This window comes from Theobroma cacao, chromosome 4 (assembly GCF_000208745.1).
Source record: "Theobroma cacao cultivar B97-61/B2 chromosome 4, Criollo_cocoa_genome_V2, whole genome shotgun sequence".
NCBI classification, from domain to species: Eukaryota; Viridiplantae; Streptophyta; class Magnoliopsida; order Malvales; family Malvaceae; genus Theobroma; species Theobroma cacao.
Window position 1 is genome coordinate 21,448,906 of NC_030853.1, and position 25,771 is coordinate 21,474,676.

At 34.4% G+C, this 25,771-nt stretch overlaps 3 protein-coding genes across 3 annotated transcripts; 2 read left to right on the forward strand and 1 right to left on the reverse strand.

The window, feature by feature from the left end:
* LOC108660453 lies at positions 4,921-5,457 on the forward strand. The gene has a single exon (XM_018119060.1). It carries the CDS (start codon positions 4,921-4,923, stop codon positions 5,455-5,457), a length of 537 nt encoding a protein of 178 aa, XP_017974549.1.
* Positions 10,271-11,451, reverse strand: LOC18602056 (ribulose bisphosphate carboxylase small chain, chloroplastic). The gene is made up of 3 exons (XM_007033208.2): positions 11,049-11,451; positions 10,780-10,914; positions 10,271-10,676 (listed from the first exon to the last, which is right to left on the reverse strand). Exons 1-3 carry the CDS (start codon positions 11,229-11,231, stop codon positions 10,440-10,442), a joined length of 555 nt encoding a protein of 184 aa, XP_007033270.1. The 5' UTR covers positions 11,232-11,451; the 3' UTR covers positions 10,271-10,439.
* On the forward strand, positions 13,182-14,752 carry LOC18602058 (ankyrin-1). The gene is made up of 4 exons (XM_018119061.1): positions 13,182-13,485; positions 13,582-13,787; positions 14,027-14,468; positions 14,712-14,752. Exons 1-4 carry the CDS (start codon positions 13,182-13,184, stop codon positions 14,750-14,752), a joined length of 993 nt encoding a protein of 330 aa, XP_017974550.1.

The window sequence follows — 25,771 nt, forward strand, 5'->3', positions numbered from 1 at the left end:
CAAATATTTATTCTCTATAAAAGTAAATCATGCATTTTATATATTATCACCAAGATTAATCTTTATCTATTTATTGAAGAATATTACTATTTACTTTTGTCTTTAAACATATCTTTTGCCTTTTGCTTTCAGAAGCAGAATAAACAACAAAGGCAAAAATGAAACAGATAACCAACTTGTAAAATTCATGAATGATTATATCATAGGAATGAAGTAGCATCTCAATATAGTAACTTTCTATTGAAATATTATACTCAATTTTCCATTTTGCAAATTTTGGATTCTGGATTTAATGGATTTTTTTAATAATAGAAAATGAAATACATAATGCAAATTGATGAGTTGGTGTATGATCCCACTGAAAATTTTTTTTGGCTATGCCACTGGGTAAGAAGTATTTTGCTATTGGAGAACTTAATCGTTACCTGTCATTTTGGTTTTTCTACAACATTATCATATTGACCTAATAAACTAGTTACTACTCTCTATCTGTTTTTTATTACTTTGTAATCGTTTATCAAGTAAAATTTGCATGGCAGTTTCAAAGCTTGGAGGTTTGAAATCCTATTTTTGATGTTTATAATCCTTGACTTTTTAGGTGTTTGTTTTCTTCCTTCACATCTACTGTGGAGGCATCAAAATGCTCAGTCAGTTGGCCACACTCTTAATATGACTTTCTAAACCTGGTTGAATTTACTGGAATTTTCTTTTGTTTGTGAAATGGTTTGACATTTTATGTAGGATGACATGCTAACAGTTCTCAATATTGAAGTCTTAAGTGAGTTATAATATTTGCAGTTTGCAGACATGTTGTGTGCTTTCTATCATGATAAAGTTATAAAATTAGGGATCTTGGCCATATGTAGTGTAGAACTTTATCTATCTTGTAAATTTCAGCGATGGCCATTCCATTTAGAAATGAATTTCAGCCTAGGTTATAATGCTATAATGTGCTAGGAAATGGAAAAATTCTGTAGTAATATCTTTTTTTTTTGGATGTGTAATAGGCCTCTAGAATCTCATCTGAGGTATTGCTATGTGGCTATGCCCGCTTGTTGAGTTTGTTTTGGTGGTGATCCTTCTTGAAGGTATCTAAATAGTTTCAGATCTAGAGAAATCATGCACGCAAGTAATACCACCAGATCCCTATCGCAATTATGAAGTAGTAAGCCAGGATCCGTGAATTATAGCAATTAGAAGTTCACTTCTGGTTATATCTGATAAATGCTCTGTTTCCATAGTTTGCTTGATAACAGATTAAGACAGTTTTTTTCAATTCTGATCAGGGCTTACTAGAAAAGATTTGAAAAACTGTAAGAATTATCCTCGAAATCAAATGAAAATGTTGGAGGCTTGTATGGAATTGAAAATTGTATAACGCATACATATTCCATCTTGGGTTTTTTGAGAGCAATTTGTGAGATCAGATAGACAAAGGGGATCATGCAGATGGATCTTGTAGTTTGTTTTGATGAATGATACATCTTTTTAAGGACAAACTTCATTAGTTGGTTTCCTCTGTACCTTGTACTGCTTCATTCCATGTGTCATTCATTTCATGTAGACGAAGTTGCCATGTACGTTCATCATAAAATTCCCGTTATTTGTACAGAATCATTAATGAGAGTGGCTGAGTAATCAATACTGACATAAACGCATACATTTAAGGCTATGATGGAAGTGGACATAAGTGGATTAATTATTTTGGATTACTGATGCTTTGGATCTCTTGAAACTGATATAGTGTATTAATAGGTGGTGATGCCAACAGAGATTAAAAGGCACACCAATAGTATTGCTGCATGATTGAATAACAGGACATGTTAAACTCTGTAATAGGAATCTGATCAAGGAATAAATGAGCTATTTTAGATGCCTGCAAACTAAATTAGAAAAGAAATTTTGGAGGTTAAACTTCTTTGAAACACCATCATAGTGTTGAGTAATTCTACATGGTCTTTGAAACACCTTAATGGTGTTGATTTATTGTATGTGGGGCTGTTGTGCAAGCTTATTGTTCTTACCAATAGGGAGCTATTCTTTTTATCATGATTTGGCTCCCTAAGTCTTGTCTATCATGCTTATTTATTTTAGGGTCTCTTCTTTAGTAAGCGAGGAACTGAACCAAGTTTTGGGTGATTTGGGAAAACCTTGTTTATGAGTAATTAGGATGAGATATAAAAAATCTCAATGCGCTAATATGGAACTGAGAAATGTTAAGTATGCGAAGTAAAAAATTATATGAATTGCAAAAAAAGAAATAGGCTATGTAGGAATCGGATTGTATTGGATGGACAGGATATTTCTTAGAAATAAAGCCGTGTTTTCATAGTTGTTAGAGAAAACCTCCTAATAAAGGATTTGAAGAGGCAAGAGGATGAAGAAATACCAGACCACAGGAATAGAAACTGGAATAAGGTTCCTCTCTCCTTTCTCTTTTTCTTTTTCTTCTTTTTTTCAAATTTTTAAATGGTTCACTTTGGAGGGATTTGGGATCATAAATCTGCAGTTTTATAAGGTAGTACAAAAGTTGAAGTAGGAGCTTAAGGCTGATAAAGACCAGACAGATACCAGAAATCGAAAAGAAAACTCTATGACACTGTAATTCACTACTGTACTACACTTTTCAGAAGGTGCAAGAGAAAACTAAGGGTTATGTTATACACTAAATTCATGTCCTACATTTATTTTAAATATTCTCTCACAATATCATTGTAAGGATAATTGAATTTGCACATGGAGATTATATGAGCATCCTTATCATTGCACAATTATCAACAGTATCATGAATTGATTAGGCTCACGTGTTTTTTAATGGTTTAAATTGCTGTGTGTGTAGGTTGTGTACATGTTCCATGAGCGAAAGACTTAAGTTCTTATTCTACATTTTAACTGTTAATCCTACCACCAATTTGGAGTATACATTCAAAATAACCCAAATTCCTTGAACTACTTGTTATTATGCAGGATTATTTCTTTTACTTGTACGAATAAAAGGTACCAAAGGCACCTGTGGCAACCATAAGGGTTCAAAAACATGAAATGTTTTGTATCTTGGTTGAGTATAACCATGAAACTAGTGGGGATATTTTTGGGGAAAAATTTATGGCAAACCCTAGGGGATCAATGCTTTCCTCTATTTGGAAATAGCAATGCATAATGTTTTGTGTAGAAGAATATATCCTTTTGGGGTTCTCAATTTTATGTTTTCCTCTATTCTTGATTATTAGCCTAGGAAGAAAGTGGGGAAAACAGTGAAATCATATTTAATAATACTCTAGCAGTGAAGTTGAGTACTGGAAAAGTCTAAGAGGAGCTGTTCTGGTTTTCAGGTCAATCAGCATTTAGACTTGTTATTGTATGGATTGCATATTGCATTTTATTGGATGTCCTTGACCAGAAAACTTTGTATTTAAAAGTTTCTAGTTTAATATTAGCATTTCCCCCTTATTATAGGGCATGGTTACCCTTCTATTCCGGCTGTTGAGCAACCTTAGACTGGCTATAGCTTTTATGAAGGTTTTTTTTATTCTCGGGATATTCTTATCAAGTAGCAGCTAATAGTTTCTATTGCATTAAAGAGTAACTCATATATCATTGTATCGGTGTATGCACGCATGCTGATATCTGTGCGACTGCGCATGCATGCTTATATCTAATATTCGGGGCTCTATACATGCTGTTTTTCAAACCTGAATATTGTTTCTCTTTCAAGCCATGACAATGTTAATACTTTGTATTAGTTTAGGTCACTCCCTGGGACATTTTGGCAGTTAAAGGTTTTATCAGGTGCATGGTTGCACCTTTAGCAACTGGTCATATCAGGTACCCCAAGATTTTGGTTAGAAATCCCATTCTTTATTTTCTGCAGATTTCTTAAGCATCGTCTTGGATCCCTCTGGATTTTGTTCACCACAGTAATTAAAACTCAAATCTATGAACGCAGACAGGTTTACATCATGGAGGCATGGACCCATTCTTGGATTTCTATCATCTCAAAAGGCTTTTCGTTAGGATCTTGTAGAGAAATATAAGAGGAAGGAAGGGAAAATCGTTTAGTTACCCCTCCCGGGCGATCAAAACTAAAACCATTTTCAACCAGAATACTTACATGCAGAATTAAGTTGGCTAAAACATGCAGAATTGTACTCATATTTTGGCCCCTTATAAAGATGTTATGATTCTCCTTATACAAGATCCACTAAATAGTACTTACATGTCTCTCCATAATAATAACAACTACGAAGGTAGCGAACTTGTAACGTATGGTAGGGGAAAGAAAGGGGTGCATGATAAGAAAGCTGAAATGGTTTCAGGGTTGAAATGCAGTGCTATAACGCCCCAAGGCAAGAGTTAATACAGCCTCTTGCAAACATCTCAAAACCATTAAGACATAAAACAAGGAAAGCCTAAAACAGGAAAAAACCATTTAAAGACTATAAAATGGAAGGAAACTTGAAAAGAATAACAAAAAAATGTTCAAACCCCGCGCAGGAAGAAAACAAAACCTCCATTGTCGGTTACTGGGCCCCATTTTATGCATGCCCACGTATTTCCACGTGGGCTACTTGCATGGCCACGTATGGTAGAAGAATTAGAAACGCTCCTTCTTCGTAATGAATTTATCAAGAATGTCAACTTTTAGGCAATATTTTCTTGACATGGTAAGTTCATTATGATGAGAAAATGAGTGGGATTTTCTCGAGAAAATGGAAACCTTATTAGGGTATCCCCACTTGACAGACATGCAGGGTTACTACCCTATCAGGGGCCCATATATTTGCCAACACTTGCACTTTCTTTGCCACCAAACACTCTTATCTGCCGCCCGCCCCCCCCCCCCCCCGCCCCCCCGTCTCTCTTGTTCTTGGTGTCTTCTTTTTTTGCTTAGAATCTGTTTCATTTCCTCTCTCTTTTACGATGAAAAGAGCAAAGGTTAGCTCTGTGTATGAAGGGAGAGGAAGGAAGAGAGGCATAGAAGGAGAAGAAGAGGGGGAGGATTCATCAAAGAGTGCGAGAATGAGTGCAAAGGCAAGAACAAATGGCCTTAGGGCTAGGAAAGCTCTATCTATCATTTCCAATAACCGAACGATAATAACTAGGTCTATGTCAACCAAAACAGTGGAGGAGAACGGTGAAGAAAAGGTGGTTGAGGTTGACGGAGAGGAGAAGAACATGAATGATGATAACAAAGCTTTGGAGGAGCAGCAGCCAGTCAATGAGGTGGTGGAGAAAAAGGGAGATGATGATGGAGGGCTGACCTTGGAGGACTGGCCATTGACATGGAGTTTTGAGGAGGAGTTGACGTGGTTCAAAGCAGGGCATCAATGTGGATGGTATTCCTATTGGGAGACCATGAATGGTGATTTCTGGAAGCCAAAAGACGACAACCAGGAGGACTTTTGGAACGATGAGCCATGGAACTTTGATGGCAAAAATGAAATCCCAAAGCCTTAGAAGATAGCTATTATGTATCAGTCTATCATTGTTGTTGTCTGTCTGTTTGTTTTTGTGTGTGTCTTAGAAAGACAGGGAAGGATCGGGGTCTAGAGGAAAGGAGAAAAACCTGTCTTTAGGTAGAAATGCATTACTGCAAACAGCTGCTATCTTATGTTTATCGTTTCAGTATTTATGCTATGATTTTAATTATGTGCTTAAGTTTTTGAATGCTGATCAGCTTATCCTTTCTTTTGGGTTACAACTTTGAGCGAACATGTGAATTTATTTTCGTTTGAAGATCACTAAATATTCAATCTGAGAATTAGCTCACAATTTGATTAGGTCACTTGAAATTCAAATTTATCTAACAGGTGCTACTTGGTCTAACTGCTATCCACTCTATAACTCTCTAATTTCTCTCTTTCTCAGGTTCAATCAATTAAAATAAGAAGCATACATGTGTACGTCATTCTGATCCCTCAATGTTTTTGCAAATACTTGGCTTCCCTTGCTATTAAAATGTGCTTTCTTGAAGTTATTATATATGTATAGTTCTCTTGAAGTTATTATGCAAAGTCATACTCCAGCGTACTAATCATAGCACTTGCTCTCCAAACCCTTTCCTTAACCTAAACCTATATTATCAGAGAGAGTAAGAATGCTTTATCAATGTCTAGCCATAGGATGCAGCAACTCTTTCTAATAGGAGGATCACAAAAAACAAATGAAGACAGAACTGAAATAAATATATGGAAGAACTACAAAAAAATTGATATTGGTGTTAAACGTATAATCGCACTTGTATGTTTTTGTGAAGTTCCTCAATTTTAAGATTGCATTCATTGGTGTTGTATATAGTTTGTAAATGTCAACAAGTTCAGTGAACTGTCTTGGCAATTAACTGTCAATAACCTAGCATTGCCTAGATTACTGGAATAAAAGCATTAGATCTTAGATGATATATTGACCTTAACGGTCACGATATATGATATGATAATTTCCAATATTTCGTAGGGTTATAGGAGCTTTTAGAGTCGAGAAATTGGACGTATAAAGCGCACAAGGCAATCTAATCTTATTTATGGAAGGTATATATAGTCTCAAGTTGAGATTGTGTTGCCGTTAGAATGCAAATCATTTATTAGGGCCTTCATATTTAACTAGTTCCAGTAGGTGTGAGTTCAATCAATATAAGTAGTATTTTCCTGTCATATACTCTTCATGTATATGTTTAGTCAAGGAAGTTAAAGTTTCTTCATTGGCATAGTGGCTAGTATTTAAGCTTCTTTACTAGAAAAACTAATCCGCACGTGCATTGGAATTTGTTCGAATTTCTTACATACTTTTCATGTTGCAATTTGATGACTGCATACTTTAAAGGCTAGCTTAACTCCTTCGTTTGCCAGATTGTTTAACATTTGAACCTGCTGAGCTAGCTTGTGCTAAAGCTAGAGTTTTTGAGCTTCAAAAATAGATTGACATGATTTTGTTGAACTAGCTTTTTTCAAGCAAAGTCAAAGCTATGCTATTAGCTCGGCTTGTTTGATGAGTTTGGATTAGGTTCAATTTAGCTAGGCATCACTAGCGGCAGGCAAGACAACTCCCGTCAATTTGTAAAAACAGTCGGGAAATGTCTTGCTGGCTCGTAATCACCTGGTGGACAATCACCACATATTTGAAACTGCTAAGAAATAGGTTTTAACCAAAGTCTTCTATATTCATGTAATTTATTTGCAGTCTGGATATAGATGCATGTGTTGGTTCTCCTGGCAGTTCACCAAGCGAAAGAAGATGACAGAGATATTTAAGAAGTAATCACAGAACCTCATGCCTTAATTTGTTGCATGTTGCTGTCAGCTATTATGAAAGTTCTATGTCACCAGGGACACCTGTAGTTTACTATAATGAGTCTCACATGAAGCTCCCATGTGAAACAATAGAGGTCTTGTGACTTCTAGGATAGTCACTTTACATTATGAGCAGAAAAATTTAGTCTATGATTCTTAAACAAGCTTATGATTTTCAGAAACTGATTTTCATAATGTCTCAAGAATGTAAATACTTTTCATAAGTAATTGATTTTTAGTTGCTTTCTAGCTTTTGTAAAGAAAGTATATAACCTTATGTTTTGGAGCTAAGCAAGCAGGGACTTGTTATGTTAGCGAAGGATAGGAACTGGGCACTGCATTTAAGCAGACAAGAAGGTTTGAGCCAGAGTTTCTGGTAAGTAGCCTATGGCTTTGTCACTTCCATATGATCTAGATTTCTTCCTAGGTTCTGAATTTTTCAAGAATTAACTTGAAATTTATAGGTTTAGTCCAAAATTATATAAAAGTAGCTAGGTTGTAAGCTTGGATTGGTGATTCAGGCCTTTCCGGCTACACAAGGTGTAATTCTCTAACCTTGTTTGGTACTTGCAGATCAACCAGGAACTCCATATAACGAGAAGGTGAAGCAAATGTAGAATGTGAAAGATGTGAAAAAAATGTTATATTTAACCGTTTAAACCTTCTGGTATGCTTTTGTATATACCCCAAGGGAGCTGTGATCATGTGATTCATTTCGAAGCATATTCAGCAACAGATGACTTCATTGTTGGCGAATTCGTGTCCAGACAAAAAGTACGAGGAATTCAGCCATTTTTTGGCGGTATCAAGGATGTCAAGGACAGAACCAGGAGTTTAGCATTGGGGGGGCCAAAGACTCAAGTAAAAGTTTATTCAATGCTAATTAATAATGAAGTATCCTTCTACACAGAAATGATATATGATTTTTATATAGTAATAAAATATGTATATGGAAAAAAATATAGTTAGTACATTAATCCATAAGACATTAATGTTTAGAAAGATTGATTGATTCTAGGTTTTAATATTAAGACAAGTTCAGGCTAAGAATCCTGATAATTTGGAAGTAACAGTATATTCAAATTTATGTAACAGGCACCATTATTTCAAATAATTAAAAGAGAAAAGTATCTATAAAATTAGACTTGAACAACCCAATAAAATCTTAGAGTGAGATTAGTGATTATTCAATTGAGAATTACCGATTTAGTTAGGATCTTCATCGATTTTGTACTCTATAGAAGTTGCTAGAATCAAACAATTGTTATTTTTGGTTTTGGTTTAATCGTTGATTATTGTTGTTCAAGTGAAATAGCTAGGTTTAGCCATAGAACCTAATTGTATAGTTAACTCAAAGAAGGCAAATTAATTTTGACATACGATTGAGTCAAAACAAAGAGAAAACAATGGCTATAATATATTTAATGTATAGTTGTCAGTAGTGGATTTACATATATCAAATGGTAAAATTATGTCATTTTAATGTTTCCACTTAACAAAAAAATCATAAAAATATAAAATAAATTTGCCTTGAAGTTTAAGGTGCCTAGACAAAGTTAAAAGAGAAATTTCTAGGAGCTTTAGGGGGACGGGCATGGCCTCCTCATACCCTCTGCTTGGCTCCATCCTTAGGTGATACAAAGCATACCACAAGCCACTTGTTCCAATTATACAAGAAAGTGACTTAACTTAACCATAGTAGCAAACTTTTTGAGTTTGGGAAGGATGGGCGACATGAGTGGAAAGGAGACACCAGTCATTTTCTTGCAATTTTGATTTATTTTTCTGAGTTTTCATTGGATGAATATAGTGCTGGCTAATTTGTCTCCCAAGAAATTAAATAATACTTTTTAGCTGAGATATTGCAAGAACCTAAAAAGCACTGCTCCTTTTTGTTTTTTCCTTTAATTTTAATTCCTTCACTTCTTCGCAAAAAATGGTGAATTGAACTTAAACCGGTACCACTCTTTTAGCCATTGAAAGCCTTGTTTCAGCATTTTGATTGGCTTCTGCTGCAGCTTGCAGTAGTTTTCATTGTACAACTTCAGTTGCCATCAAGGTTTTGGTCTTGGAGGGGTGTCAGCATCTGATTGGGTTATTTTGAAAGCGCATAGTAATTACAATAACACTGAAGAAAGAGGCAATTCTTATCTGCATTTCTATCTATCTTTTGGCACGTCCACAGATGTAGCTGTCTTACTAAATTCAAAGACGAAAAGGAAAATATAGGCCACGAAACTTGCAGGGAAAATATAGTCCACTAGATAAACTCAGGCGTGTCAAATTGCAAACCAAACCAGCCTCTCTGGTGAGTGGCTCCTGACTTAGTTCTTCCAACTAACCTCTGCACTTTGAAACTGGTTGAGCTTAAGCTATCAGAACAATAATTTTGGAGAAATAATTCAAGATTAATAAGGATCATTAAGCTACAAAATGAAGTTCTGTTTGAAACCTGTGAAGCCGGGTATGGACATATGAATGGCTCAGAATTTTTCATGCTAAAGAATTGGATTGAATATAGTGCAATGTCTGTTTTCGTGTCCCTTTTAAGTAATCATCCCCTGGTTTTCAAGCTGAAACTCAAAGTAGACATTTTCAAAGAATTGAAACTTCAGCTGCAGAATATATTTCTATGCGAATTTAGCTGTTTTCGAAGTATAGATGGATGGAAACAGAAACAGGCTACTTGAAAGAAACCTGTTTGGGCAAAAGTTTTATTGTCATTCTAGTACAATTGAACAGATTGGTTTCTTTGCTATCTCCCCAGTAAAGGAGGATAATGCTGAAGAAGCAGCATTATCCACAAGAATTTTATCCTCTTTCTGAAGAAGAAGACCTGGCAAATCACTCCTCTTCTGATATAACATTAATTTTCAGAATTCCCTCCTTATGCATCTTAGTACAATTTATCATTTACACTTGAAATTACTCACGAATATCAAAGGAAGAGAGGAAAAAAAACTCTGAAATGGAGGAGGAAAGGGTTGATGAAATTTGGCAAGAAACTACCTTTTTATTCGTTAGTTCTCAGCCGTTCCATTGGAAATCTAAAACATAGGACAATACCTCAAAAAAGAAGAGCAAAAGACAGAAAAAAATTAATGTTTTGGTACAATTTAAACAAACAGAGTCCCTACAAGGGAACAAGTCTAATTAATTTTCGTAGCCTGGGGGCTTGTAGGCAATGAAACTGATGCACTGCACTTGACGCCTGTTGTCGAATCCGATGATTCTGATGAATGCCGTGGGGTAAGTCTTCTTGGCCTCATCAAGCTCCTTCAACACCTGGGATGCGTCAGTGCATCCGAACATGGGAAGTTTCCACATGATCCAGCAGCGCCCATCATAGTACCCAGGTATCCTGAGGTTCTCACGGTACACGAATCCGTGCTATACATGGCAAAAACAAACGCACAGAATTTATCAGCACAAATTGTACAAGAGAGGTGTAGCAGAATAATTTTGATGAACAGATTACAGAGCTTGAAATGACCTCCAATTCGAATTCCAAGCACGGAACCCACTTATTGCGAAGAAGGTATTCTACTTCCTTAAACAACCTCTCTCGAGTGAGATCAGGGAGGTATGAGAGAGTCTCAAACTTCTTCTTCCCCAGTGGAGGCCACACCTACAGTCACAAAAATGGTATTCAGTTGCATCAAGCATTACACTAAAAAATAATAGCGATGAAAATTAGGCTTATGCACTGTGTTCAATTTAGTTGCTAATTGCTGTGCATAACCATATAGTTGCACCAAGTACCTGCATGCATTGCACTCTGCCACCATTGCTTGCGAGAGAAGTAATGTCGTTGTTGGCCTTGCGAGCGACTGGGAGAGCAGAGGTAGACTTGAGGCCGGTGAATGGGGCGACCATGCTGGCCTGTGCCGGGGAGGCACGGTTAACGGTGGCGACGGTTGCCGATGAGATCATTGAGGAAGCCATTGCTGATGCTACTTACTAGTGTATATGCTAGAGTTACGAAATTCTCACTCCCTTGATAGTGTTTTGCTCCAGTGCAATATCCTATATATAATGATAAAATTTGGCCTTCTCATACCTTATGGTGACAAAATGTTGGGCTTCATTTGGGAGAAAGGGTGGCCGTTGGATCGAAAATCTGGTGACATTACAACATGATGACCACAAGAGGGTGGAAAAATTTTGAATGGTAGCCTTATCTTTTTGGCACCACAATGACCGTGCCACGTGGAAGAAGCTCCATGATCTTATCTCATCCAATGGAGGGCATGAATGTGTGATGGGCATTGCCTTATTTCCTTCTGTCAGCCTTTACTCTCTTCTTGCATTTTTGCATAAAAATCAGTACCGTCCCATTTGGACTTTGGCAAATCTATGACCATACCTTCTTTGCTCATGCTTTGGACTTGTACCGTTCGCCTTATCCTCTTTACATATACCTGGAGTAAAACATTTTGAAATTGTTATTTAGATATTTTTCTCTTTCCAACAGGCTATGCTCTTTCTTTGGTTCATCTTTTATCTCATCAGATTTTCTTTCCTAATTATTTGATCCTATAATCTTTATATTTAAATGTTTCAAGATCAAATATATTGAATTGCTTCCTGGTAGATATAAACTTGGAAATGAAATGTTAACAGTCCATTACAGGGATTGATTGTTAGAATGAGAATACACAGGAGCACTAGTTGTTTCTGTTTCTTTCTTTCTTTGCTTGAAGAAACCATGGCAGGCAGTAGCCGGTAAGGGCTGAGCTGATGCCATTGGCTAAAGGCAATTATTGGCCATGGAAGAGGCAATCATGGTGTATATATATGTGATGTCAATAAGGGAATCAATTAAAGTGGCTAAGAATATCCAGGGGGTACAACAAGGATTGCCTGCCAATCACTCTTTCTTCCAAAGCTTTAGTAATTGAAAAAACTCAGCCATTTCTTTTTATATGCTCCTCTTTGAAATGTACAAATATGTCCTGGCACATAATTCTTCTCAAAGACTTTATTAAAAGAGAGAGTCAATCATTTGGTAGCCAGTGTTGGATTCATTTTTTTTTAATTTTATTTTAAATGCATGACGTGAGAATATTTATGAGAATAAAGAAATTAATTTACTTCTAAAGTTTTCTAAAATCTTTTCAGGTGGAATGTTAAGCCATTAAATTTCATGGAGTTAAATGGCCTTTACTATTAAGGCCAATTGTTAGACACATAACAATCTCCTCTAGAAGGCGATCATGCCTGCTGAATTAGTCATACTTTGATTAATTACACTCAAGCATCAATTTCCTCCGATAAAAACAAATGCAAGCCTTTTGCGAAAAGTTCAGTTGCAAGGGCGGCCTATAGCTTCCTCTCAATTACAGCCCACTTGATCTATTGGTTTTGACTTTCAGACTTTGAATTAGTCCATGCATCCTGTTGCCTACGTTCCCTGCATGGATGAGCTGTGCCATTGCTATTAAACTGTAGTTTCTGCTGCCTAGAGATTTTTAGCCATAATCAAAATGTCAAAGTTTCTCATTCACAAAATAAAGAGAGAAAAAGGGCGAATACAACTCAGGAGGTAGGATCTCTCCCTTGTATCAAACTGGTTTGGTCGTCATATTTAAAGGTTATATATATAGTCATATTTAAAGGTTATATATATATGACCAGGTTTAGACTTTACTTAGTTACTCGCTGGAACATTTCCAGGTAGGACTGGGAACTTCGTCAACCATGAAGAACCGCCTACTCTTGACATCGTCACTGCAGTCAAGCATCAAAACAGATTGTAATTCTTATATAAGTGAAACAATTCTCTAATTTCCTTCATCAATCCCTTGCTCTCTTCACAATTTCACTGCTTCAATTAGCCCAAAACCCTTTCAATTATTTACTTCTTGTTTGTTATAATTTTTTTGCCCTCTTGCCATGAACGAAAGATTGAGGGGGGCTGCTCATTCGGGAAGCATTGATGCACTGTATGCATCAATTCAGGAGAATGCCCATGTTTTTGAGCTTATTGATCAGATTCCTTTTGTTGACACTTCACTACACCTGGCTGCAAAAGCCGGGCACGTCGAATTTGTCATGGAGATGATGAACTTAAAGCCATCATTTGCCAGGAAGCTGAACCAAGACGGTTTGAGCCCCATTCACCTTGCCTTGGCATATGAACAAAAAGAGATGGTAGATCTTCTCCTAGCAAGTGATAAAGATCTTGCTTGTGTCAAGGGCAAGGAGGGCTACACTCCTTTGCACTAAGCAGCAAAACATGGAAACCTTCCTCTTTTGGCTCAATTGCTGATCGTTTGCCCTGAATGTATTGAAGATACCACAACTCGAAATGAAACTGCTCTTCACATTGCAGTGCAAAGCAATAGATTCGACGCTCTTGAAGTCCTAGCAAAGACTGCACAGTGGCCTTTCAGGACCTTTCGTGACAATAGCAAAGTTTTGGGAATAGAAGTCCTAAACAGGAAGAACAACGATGGAAACACAGCGTTGCACTTGGCCGCATTGAATAATCAACCCCAGGCATGCATGCTCTCCCTTTTTTTTTTTTGTCCCAATTCATTATCTTTGTTTCACATTTTAAATTCATATGATTATATTTTATAAATAAAGGTCAAAATTGAGTTTTTTTTTCATCGAAAAATTTAAACACAGACAAATAAATTAGAAAAGTAATTATAATAAAAGATTATAATTGTTCTTTTTCCGTTGTATTTTATTTTTCAATATTAATGTGGTTTTTTTTTATTTCTTTTAAACAGATGATGAAACTCTTATTAGAATGTAAAGTTGATAAAAACGCCATTAATCAGAGTGGCTTAACGACAATGGATATCTCACAAGAACAAAGCCAAGTTGACAATAAAGAGTGTATAGAGATTCTACGCCGTGCCATAAGGCTTAAATGCTCAATCCCTCCAGCTCCATCGTTACAAGATAAGTTAAGGTCGAAGCTGACATTTCATGAAAAATTATTTGGTGAAGCCTTTCGTGAAATTTTTGATATCTCAGTTGAGCGGAGCAATGCTTTGCTCGTGATATCAGTTTTGATTCTAACAGCTACTTACCAAGCTACTCTTAGTCCACCCGGTGGGTTGGGGCAGCGTGGCAGTGGTGGAAATAATGGTTCCATAGGCGCCGGCCCTGCCCATCTGCTGGGGAAATCAACCATGGAGGACCCAACTTCCAATCTCGGAAAATCAAGTATGAGTTCAACGTCTTTTCTTCTTTTCTTTATTCCAAATACTATCGCTTTTCTTTTGACAACAGTCTTAACACTTGGCCTCCTCTCAATTATTGCTAGTGCTATCACCACTCTCCTTCAAATACCCTTGTTTTTATTATATTCTTGTCTTCTAACTTCAACATATTACATTTCCCCAACCCCTCTATGTACTTTCATTTTTTTCTCCTTTAACATATTTCTCTTGGTGCTATGTGTGATAGTGCCTATTAGAATGAAAGGGGTCAGATGTGAGGCCAAATAATTGTTTTTTTTTATTTGAAAAAAGACATCGTTAGAGTACGAAGATGATACATCGATTAATGAACTAAATGTTGGTCCGTTAAGTAGTTGGAGGAAGATTAAAAATCTGTAAATTGATAGATATATAGTGAAAATTAATTTACTTGGTGACTTAGCTTTCTGCAAAGAATGTTAAAAGATGCATTAACTAATGTCTATTTTTGTATTTGTTATTTCTATACTAATGAAGAAATGGTTTGGCTTCAATTCCCTTTCTCTATTTCTAATAACTTCTTTCTTTTTCTTGTATTCTCTGATTGGTTTTGCTTCTATTGCATTAATTTATTAATTATTATCCTAACAAAAAATACAAATGTGGGGTTGATTTTTTTTTTTTTTGTTGTTTTGTGATTGATTAATTAATCAACTCTTATTCAGCTGTTCACACATTATAGTTCCACCTACAACATTATTTTTGGTAAGAAGGAAGAGAAAAGTACAAATTCATCCATTTCCTTTCTCCCTTCGATTTTCCTCCTAAGAAAATAATTTTTCATTCAATTCATTTCCTTGGTTCCTTTTTGTCTCCTACCAAACATAGTGTGAACGTCTTTTGTGTAGAAACAAGCCTCTACAATGCTAGCTAGACAAACTCGTAATTTTATGTAGAAAGGGGAAAAGAAAGCAAGAACTCTTCTCAATATATATTTATTTGGGTAAAAACAACATGCAGATGCAATGATCAGTTACTTGCACTATGTTGTGATGCCTTTGTTTATTTATTGCAAGCAATCCATGAATGTTATTATGGCATCGAGAAAAATAGAAAGAAACAACAAGTGCACTGTAGGTACAGAAAATCCAAAATATCCTACAATAATTATGTTGGCTTCTATATAGTTAAATACATATAAATGCAAAAGTGAAAGTAAATTACAAGGAATAAATGCTGATTTTATAATTTTTCTTTTAGCCTAGCTTTAGAAATTCTCCAATAAAGAATGTAAAAGAGACACGTTTTTTAGATGCTCTGTTTTTCTTAATCTGTCTTGGCCAATCAAAGATGAATTCCACCAGATATTAGTATTTAAATAAAGACAAGTGCTCTTAAAGTTGTTTTTTTTATTATTTTGAAAATTAAAATTCATTTATAAAAGAGAGGGTATCCATGTAAATTCAAAGGAGAGTTCAAGACTGGAGAGAAAACAGTAATTAACGCTCTGTTCACATACTGGTAAACAAAAACACCAGTCAGCAACCTGCCCTTCAACACAAAAATTTCACCTTTTCATTTACAGTTAACCCCTCTAAACCTATTCCTGTTTCGCATCGCTGACATTAAAACGTAAAATTAGTAAGACTAGGAAACACAATCAGCATGCCTGTTTCCTTCTCTCGCTTACGTTTCGGAACACCTGAATTCGCTCCCGGACAAGAGGATCCCATAAACCACTTGCCAACCACCCCTCCCAAAGAGATCCCCAGGGCCAACCCACCAGCGGCTAGGAGACTTCCACAACCCCATAAACACCCCACGCAACACACAAGGTTCTGCATAACCATAGGAAAGGCAGCCATAACCCAGGAGAAAAAACAAACGCAAAGAAACCAAAACATGACAATTAAGGCAAACCTTGCAGCAGGTCATTGACTCTTTCCACCCCATTTGGGCAAGGTTATCCTCCAAATCACTCCCAAATCTTGGGGTATGGATAATCTGCCATCTAAGGGATCTTTCCCAGCATAGCCTTGATTTTTAGCACCAGATACCTAAGGCGCCAAGGAGAGGAGAGTGGTTTTGAGACCCAAGTAACGACATTTATAGAATTCGTCTCAATGATTAAACCATAGGCCTGACACCAATCAGCCACCACAAAGAGAGCTAAAGCCTCACGAATGGTTAACATTTCCGCAAGATTAGCATCTCCCCAACCCCCTGCTTTCGAAAATAAATCTTCACTATACCTTTGTTATCCCGAAGCACTCCTCCAATGCCAAGAGGACTCTGGCAGCTCCATCAGTGTTAGATTTTAACCACCCATTTGGTGGTTCCTTCCAATGTAACTTTGATCTTAACCTTTTCTTTTTTGGTTGGAGTAACAGCAAGGTGCGGGAATCTCACAAAATCAAGAATATCCAAATTATCCTTGACTCACCATGCAACTCTGATTTTGATGATATCCGGCACTTTACGGGCATCCCAAGATATCTCGAAAGATCATTTCGTTTCTATAAAACCAAATAAACTATACGAAAAAGGACATTCTCCACACTTTTCTCCTAAGGATGTCAACAGGATAGTATTTCCAAACTAAAAAGAAAGCAGAGGCTCTTAAAGAACCTTTTACATACTTAATATACTATTTATGATAATATTTTTTATCTTGTGTCAAATAAGATAACTAATAATTAATATTGTGAATTCTAATGCATTGGATAAATGAAATTATTTAATAAAATAATATTTAAAAAATACTTTAGAGCACTGTTTAACAAAGCTCAATAAATAAATAGTATATAAAAATTTAAAATTAATGATAAAAGTTGCATTAAAATTTGAACTGTATTCTTTTAATTCTAATATATATATATATATATAATATATATTATGTATATGTTAGAAAAGATAAGTTTAACGTAAAACTACTAAGAGGGGGTTAATTGGTTGTTAAGTAAAAATTTCCCTTTTTTTAAAAATCAACTAAACTGTGAAAGAATAAAGCAATAAAACATAATATAAACTCAATGAGTAAAGAGTAACAAAGTAAAAAGGCACTTAGCAAGATATTTATGGAGGTTTGTCCTTCTAATGTCTACATCATCTCCTTTGATAGCATAAGGAGTTTGAATCCACTATTAGTTTGCCTTTTCAATAGGATCAGATGTAACCTTTACAACATGCCTTTTGCAAANTATATATATATATATATATATATATATATGTATATATTTCTTTTTGGAACACATGAACGCATATTTAACACCATCTTGGTCCAAAACGAAAAGTTTAGGAGATGGGACATCAGTCAAAAAGCAAAATTCAAAGCGAACCAATACTCAAAACTTTATGCTTCATGTCTGCCTTGGTAGGGTTAAATTTAAAAGACCCCGTGTGAGAATCTGAGAATGTCTAGCTTTCAAGATTGTTGCCAATAAAACTGAAGAAGACAATCACCCTTTAGTAGTTTGTTTGTCAGTGCATGGAAAACGCTGCTGCAGCAGATTTTTACTTGTAAGTACGTCGAGGTGCGGTGCTGTGCAGCCTCTCTCTTCTTTTTTAATTGATTGCAGTAATTAGCCTAAGCCCTCACACTAACCTATCAATTTATCTTTATTCTAAGCCTTCTCATCTCACTATGTTCACCGGATAGAAAGGAGCTGTGAAACCGTTCTGGATTTCATTAATGCTCTCTTAATTACTCTTTTAATTGCTATATGAAGTAGCCTAATCCTTTTTCTATTTTCAGCAAGTCATTGTCAGCTGGCTCCCTTGATATGGATGAAACTCCCTTGATAGATCAGTTGTCACATGCATAAATTCAATTCCTCTTACATAAAATCTTCTCTACATTTTCTTTTGCTTATAATTGTGCTCATGTATTATTATTAAATTAACACTCCTTCTGAGCAATGTAAGAACACACATTTTGCTTTATAAGAAAAAAGTTTGGTAGCAGCGACAGGTGGAGTTGTCATTTATCAATCGTCATGCATTTCTTCTATATGGCTGTGTGTTTAGTGTTAAAAACGTATGTGAAGTGATACCCGCAGCAGTCTTCTGGTAGTTGCTGTGCTAATTATAAAAGCCACATTCCAAGCTTCATTGAGTCCGCCTGGAGGTGTTTGGCAGGCAAATAGCAGTACTTGATCCACCTTAGCAAAGAGAAACAGGAGGAGGAGATTTGATCAGATAAGGGTGTATATGTTCAGCTTGATCACCATTTTCAAGGACATAATTTTCGAAGACAGAGTTGTAAGAAGTGAAAAACCTGTTAGGATCAGGAATTTCAGGGAATGTGAAGATGAGTCTATAAAAGCTAAGGTCTCCTTTCAATCTCTTTTCACAGAAAAACTGTGATTTGGAGTAGAATGTTTAAGGAAACAAGTAAATTTCTATGACAATTCAGATGCTATATTTGATGAAATGTAGAGAAAAAGTGAGACAGAAGTTGGCCGTCCAATCCAAGGGGCACAAATCCAGGCCTCTTTGGGGTTCGGGGAAGCAACTATGGACCTGAGCTGTTCAACTTAGCCCATAAGGTTTGATGTGCTACCACTAGATCTGTTAAAATGGGTCTAGCCCATTGAGTAGGTTCATTTTTAATTAAATATGAGATGAGTTGGACCTAAAAATTTAAGTCTATATTAAAATTAGGGTCTAAATGGGCCAGCTCATCTGAATCTTGGGTTAGGGTGGATTGCAGTAGGTTAGCTTTGTAGGTCAGAAGAAAAAAATAAATTAATAATTTTAATTAATTTAATAATTTTATATATTTAATTATATAAAATTAATAATTTAGTTAATAATGGTATTACTTATTTTATATATTTTAATGTCTTTAATCTTTACTTGTCAAATTAATAATTTTAGTTTAGATTAAAACTTATTATCTCTTTTTCTTTTATAGTAATGAATATTATATAATAAATTGATAATAATTCAAACTTTGAAACATCATTGCTGTCTAAACAAAATTTAAATATTTTACTTGAAGATGAGTATTGAGGAGGATATAAATGAGTTTTGAAGTTTTTATTATTTGATTATATACTTAGGTTTATGGGATGGTAGTTTGTGTTAAAGATTTAAACTTTATTTATGTAATTTATTTATTTATTTATATTTTGTGTAATTCATTTGTTTGTAATATATTTTTATTATTTAATTTATGAATTAAATTATAGAACAATTTTATTGATAAAAAATTTGTTAGGTATAATTATAAAAATGATTTAAAAAAAATAGATTAACCCAATCCGACCCATGGTGGCTTGGATTAAGGTTCTGATGGTCTATATAAAAAATAAACTGACCCAACTCAACTTATATTTTCTCGACCCATAAAAACTTAAGTCGGACTGAATCAAGCCAGCCTATATTGACACTTCTAGTTACCACTCTCATTCCTCACAAAAAGGCTCTTCCCTGAAACAGTTTCATTAATATATAAATAAATATAATTGGCTATTGGCTTTGGTAGGCAGAACACGTTTTCATTTTTGCTTAAAAGGAAATACAATCAGGGCCAAGTTTCTTTTTCTAGAATCTATATATGTTGCCAGAATTGACTTTTGATCCAAACTTATAGCTAAAACAATGGTCTATCTGGCAGTTTGAAACCCTGATAAGCTCGGAAACATCTCCAACGGACCAAATACATTGTAAACTTTGAAACAGTTGTTTTTCTTTATATATATATATATATATATATATTATAAACTTGTTGTACAATATCATTTGGTAATAATCGACACAAACTAATAAAATAATATCTCCCAGATAAACATTAGCAATACCAGGGGAGGTTAGGCAGAAAGTGGAGTCCTTGTCGTCCCAATTGTTAGTAGAATTAGGCTCAATATATGACCCATTGACCCTACACTTTTAACCCCATCAACAAGCCACTTTAATTTACTTCACTGGTAATTAAAGACGTTGATTATCTATTAAGGATATATAGTAGACCACAAAACATGATTTCTTTTAATTAATCGTTATTAATTATCTCTATACACCCTAATAAATTAGACCTGAAAAATGATAATTTAATTATTAATGCATTTTTTAGATTAAAATTTGACTAATATGGCATGACATCTCATTTTTGATTGTTTCATTAAAAAGATTAAAAATAAACAAAATTGTCTCCAAACATTTTGAAACTAAAAGTTCCAAATTCCATTTCGAAACATCTTGAATCCATACTAAATCAATTTGTTTGCATCTTTACATTTGAATAATATTTATTCTTGTTATTATTATTTAGAACTTAATATAGGAATTAAAATGTAGATTAGGGATTATTTTATTTATTTTATGTGAGTAACACACACCAACCAATAGAATAATTAGGCAGATATGGTCCCACAAGCACTGGATGGGTAGCTGCATGGTATTAATAACCAAGACACACATGAAAGAAACACTTAAACAAAATCCAAGTTGTGTGTGTATGTGTGTGTGAATGGATTAGATTACAATCTAATCAACATCATTATTATAACATTAGCATTTTACAAACCCCACTACTTCTTCTTCTTCTTTAATTTGGGGAATAAAATAGTCTTTCAATTTTATCCCTTAAAAGAAATACCAGAAACCGGTCGCCTGTTTTACTAAAAACCAGAATTGCAAAAGTGGACAAGTCTCTCCCAAAAACCGGGAGCTATAAATGAACGTTTTTTTTATTTATATTTTAAATCACTTTGCTTGAGAATATAAAAATGTTACAAGTGGGGTCTACATATGAAATTTTTGCCACGTATTTTGGACTTGGATGAATGTTCGACACATATTCCTATTTTCTCTCATCTTCTTCCACTTGTCCTTAATATCTCAGAAACTCTTTAAAAGCCTTTTTGTTTTTTTATTTTTACTTTTTACTTATTTTGGAAAAAAAAATATTATTTGTTGGATGACGAAGACAGAATCAACTTTATTTTCCCTTGGGTTTGAGCATACGTGGCTCTTTAGAATGTAAGCTTATTTGTAAATGAGTAAAAAAGTTTACACTATATGCATTTCCTAGAAACAAAATAGAAAAATGAGAGCATTTATTTAGCATAAATATGGGCTTATTATGCATTTGCGGTAAAAACTAAAAATGTAAACCGGGGGCGCCCAAAGTTTATTAGTTAATTCTCCAACAGTTTTGGCCCTAGCTATGAATTAAGTCTGATTAGCACCTTGATTAATTAGTAAAGAATATTAATATTCTTTTGGTGATTGATAACACAGCAACAAATTTGATTATAAGCATCCAATTAGAAAAGGGTTACCAAATTTTTAATTGACTTTGCTAATCGGTCATATAAAAAGAATATTCCATTACGTAAATGGTGGCACATCGTTTTTACTTTTAGGATTCTAATTATAAAGCATTCTTATATATATGAGTGAGGTAATAAAGGGAAAACTGAATTAAACAAATAGGAGGAGAAATTAGAAATGATTGCAAGCTAAGAAAATATATTAACTTGAAATATTGGTTTACATCCAAATATTTGATTTATTAATTGATATATAATTTTTAATTTAAAAAATAAAATTTGAATTCTCTTTTTTTATTTTAAAAAAAACTTAAAGTATTGATTTCACGCAGTCTTTTTACAAGAATAATTGTAACAAATCATGTTCCATTAAAATGGGATTAGGTACAAAATAAGTCTATGTTTTTAATGGATTTGTTGAGAATGATGGAAACATGTGAGGTTATCTAGATCATACAAAGAAAGAAAATTCTCTTCATAAACTTGCGTCAAAGCTCCTTCAATCCAATTCTAACAATAACTTAAAGGACAAATTATTTACACCGGAAATTTATTAATCTTAATTTGTTAATTGTTTAACGAAGAAGTTTATCATATCATATATCTAAGGCAACGTAAAACTTACCCTATGTATTTCTCTCTCATGCAAGCAAAAGGTATTTACATCTCCATTCATCCACATAAGTCAAACTTAGTATTTAGATATCAAATTTTCTGAAATTTTATAGGATATATAACATATTCCCAGCAAATGAGATAAAGTTTGAGCGCATAAGACGATTTATTTATTTTTTATGTGTAAATTAATATTTGAAATTTAGATCCTCAAATTCACTTATTTACCTATCTTACTAAATAACACCAAAATAAAGTATGATAAAATTCAAGTTTAAAAATAATTTAAATGACACAAACAATTTTAGCGATTGAGTTGATCATATTCAAAGGCTCTAACGTTAATATTACAAGTTTGTACTTTTAATCCAAAATATATATCTCTTAAATAATAAATCTCGTACTTATAAATTTAAAAATAATTACATTTTTTATTATTATGAAATTCGTAATTTTTTCTTAACTCGATTTTAAAATCTCATGAAGAGTCTAATAAAAACAAAAAATTAAATAAATTCTTATACTATTTATCACAAACTCATATTTTTACATGCTTAGTTGAATATTACGTGTACAATAATTGTTGAATCGGTTTGGTTTCCAAAACATTTTCTAAATTCGGAGGTCAATGTGTGACCCACAAAAAGCCCAAAGCCAAAACCAGCCACTGGTTTTTTCCATCAGGGTAGTATTATGCAAAGAGTAATGGGAACTCTCCTAAAAACATGGAGCTGCATGATGTCCACATGTCCATTTCGGTCCACTCTGACACCAAAAAGTGGATGCCACGCGCTTCCACCACGTTCTGCATCAGCTTTTCGGACACACCATGGTATCATCACTAGTGTTGTCATTCTTGTCCAATTTGTCTCCAAATTCTCAGCTAAAGCCATTGAAAAGAAATTTGAATGATCTTTTTTACGAGATCACATACGTAAATAGAAACTAAAATCATAATTAATAATTCTTTCTATATATATATATATATATATATATATATGAAATAATAATTATTATCTGAAAGAGAACAAAGCAAATGACTAAACAGTTGAGAGAATGGATGGAGCTAATCAAATTATGTTTTTGAATGTATTGATCACTCCCTTATTTGTTTACTAGCAAATATTAATGATAAGACAAAAGTACTAGAGTAGATTTAAGGATGCGCCCATGGTCCCAACCAAAAACCCAGAAACCATATTTGTAAACAAAGACTTTTCCCCTTAGAATCTGGAAGAAACCGAAACCTAAAGTACAGCCAATAATCTCTGACAACGTGTGCCCATCGGACACCACTTTGACAATCCTGATCAGACATAGTGGCCAAAGCCCCTTTCACTTCAACCTTCACATGCGATTTTTGGACCCTCTTTGCGTGCATGGATGGCACATATCTTCCTTGCTTTTCTCCTTCTCTTCCATCTGTCCTTTCATTTCGGTCTAAGATTTTAAATATCTCCCACTTTTAGGACTGTGTGTGCCTTGGCCTGTGGGTCATCAGAGCTCAAGTCATACATTGCCGCTGCAATGGGACAGAAAAGGAGGGGTACAGAGTTCATTGCATAAAATAAGGTTAGGTTGGGTGAGGCTGAGGTGACAAAGCTTCTGACATATTAAGGGCTAAGGTCACAGGTTAGCAGGATTATATCTATCAGCTAACATAACTCTATTGAGAAATTTGATACCATGTGCAAGAAGTATCTTGTTGATGCCCTTTTATGTGCCCATTATTTATGTAGAGTGCCTCTAATAAGACATGAAAAATGAGTCTTGCACTAATGTTAAAGAAAAGGAGTAAAAAACCTGGTATATACCCTTTTACATATTAAAACTTGCTCCAACATTTGAGATTATAATAATCTCTTAACTGCAATGATGCTCCACAAAAACATGAAAGTTAATTTTTTTTTTTAATTCCACGGACAAAGGGGACCTAATTGGATTACAGGCCAAGAGGGAAGAGGAGCTCACTAGATTCTCAAACTAACCAAGAGTGGGGCCATTAATCTCCCAATTTAGTACCTTGATTAGCTCAAGAATAATCCTTGGGGGGAGGGGGGGCTGTACCTAGGCAAATCCAAAGATTAAAATATCAATAATACAAAAGAAGAAATGTTATTTTAATATAATACATTTAACAAGTTGATAATATAAAAGGAACATTAATAAAATATTATATGCAAATGGCAAAGGATTGATGATTGATAGGCATAGGAAAGGGCGACTAGCTAAACCAATTAAGGACTGCTAATTAACTATGGATGTGTCAGTCAATGTTTAGATATTAGTTCTTTGTCTATAGCAATGCGTGAAGTCAATTTTAATAAGTAATGCACACAAGAACTTTAGGTATGCGTGCGATGATAGTGGTTAATTAGTCCAAATTTTTTGTGGCCGCCCATGTTTAGTTATATCATAAAATAAAATTAATAAGATAACGATACAAGGCAAAACAGCTAGCATATCTATTAAAATTATTAATTTATTTTACTATTATAAGTAATTGTATTAATTAAAGCAGGTTTGCAATGGGAGTGATCATGCACCATCCTATTGTCAGTAGGAGTTTCCTTAGGTAGTCTCCTACATGCTTGAGTTAAAATTGAGTTTGCAAATGCTTTTATGATTCTTAACCTGGTGATCATGCACCATCCATTCCTAATTGTTAAATTTGGAAATATAAATTTGAGACAGTGGGTTTGGATTTAGTTTTGTTATATAAATTATAAGGTTGAATGTCGAAATTACATAAAAAGTAAGAACTAGTTAAGATTCAATATTGACCCCCCATTATATGAATGTTAAATTATTACTTTCGTTTATATAAAGTATTTTGAAGTTACTATCGAGTTACTAGAGAGTTCATAAACTCATAAATTTGAAAATAATAAACAAGTTTATATTTATGACACATGCATTATATTAGTTTAATTAATTAATTAATTAATTCTTAAATATATACCAAAACCAAATTAGGCTAAGTGGATAAGAGAGAGAGAGAGAGAGAGAGAGAGAGAGAGAGAATTACCTTCAATGGTGTAATGCAACCAATAAATGAGGAAAAAAATACTCCAATAAATCGGTAAAAGTAGCAGTTTGGGGAAGCAATTAATTTTGACTTTTTGTGAAACAGCAATTAATGAACAAAATGGCAAGGCCCTGCATGCTAGTTTTAGGCATGGTAAATGTTAATTTATTATGGGATTACAGTACTTCACAATCTGGGTTGTTGATATCTAGTTGTCTACCAATGAAACTGACTAATTTTCACATTTTGACGTCTAAACATTCCATTCTTTATGCAAATGTCTGACTTGATTGGATTAATGAATCTTACCTGATTTCTCACCTTTTTTTTTTCCTCTAAATATGAAGCAATGAAGACCTAACACTTGTCTTTATCAGCAACCTGTGTTTTCTCCTTCTACGTACCGAC

Coding starts and splice junctions, on each gene's coding strand:
- LOC108660453 (XM_018119060.1), top strand. CDS start 4,921: ATGAAAAGAGCAAAGGTTAGCTCTGTGTATGAAGGGAGAGGAAGGAAG.
- LOC18602056 (XM_007033208.2), bottom strand. CDS start 11,231: ATGGCTTCCTCAATGATCTCATCGGCAACCGTCGCCACCGTTAACCGT. Junction 10,915..11,048: donor GCAGAGTGCAATGCATGCAG/GTACTTGGTGCA, acceptor TTGTGACTGTAG/GTGTGGCCTCCACTGGGGAA. Junction 10,677..10,779: donor GCTTGGAATTCGAATTGGAG/GTCATTTCAAGC, acceptor TGCCATGTATAG/CACGGATTCGTGTACCGTGA.
- LOC18602058 (XM_018119061.1), top strand. CDS start 13,182: ATGAACGAAAGATTGAGGGGGGCTGCTCATTCGGGAAGCATTGATGCA. Junction 13,788..14,026: donor CATTGAATAATCAACCCCAG/GCATGCATGCTC, acceptor TCTTTTAAACAG/ATGATGAAACTCTTATTAGA. Junction 14,469..14,711: donor TTCCAATCTCGGAAAATCAA/GTATGAGTTCAA, acceptor TATGTGTGATAG/TGCCTATTAGAATGAAAGGG.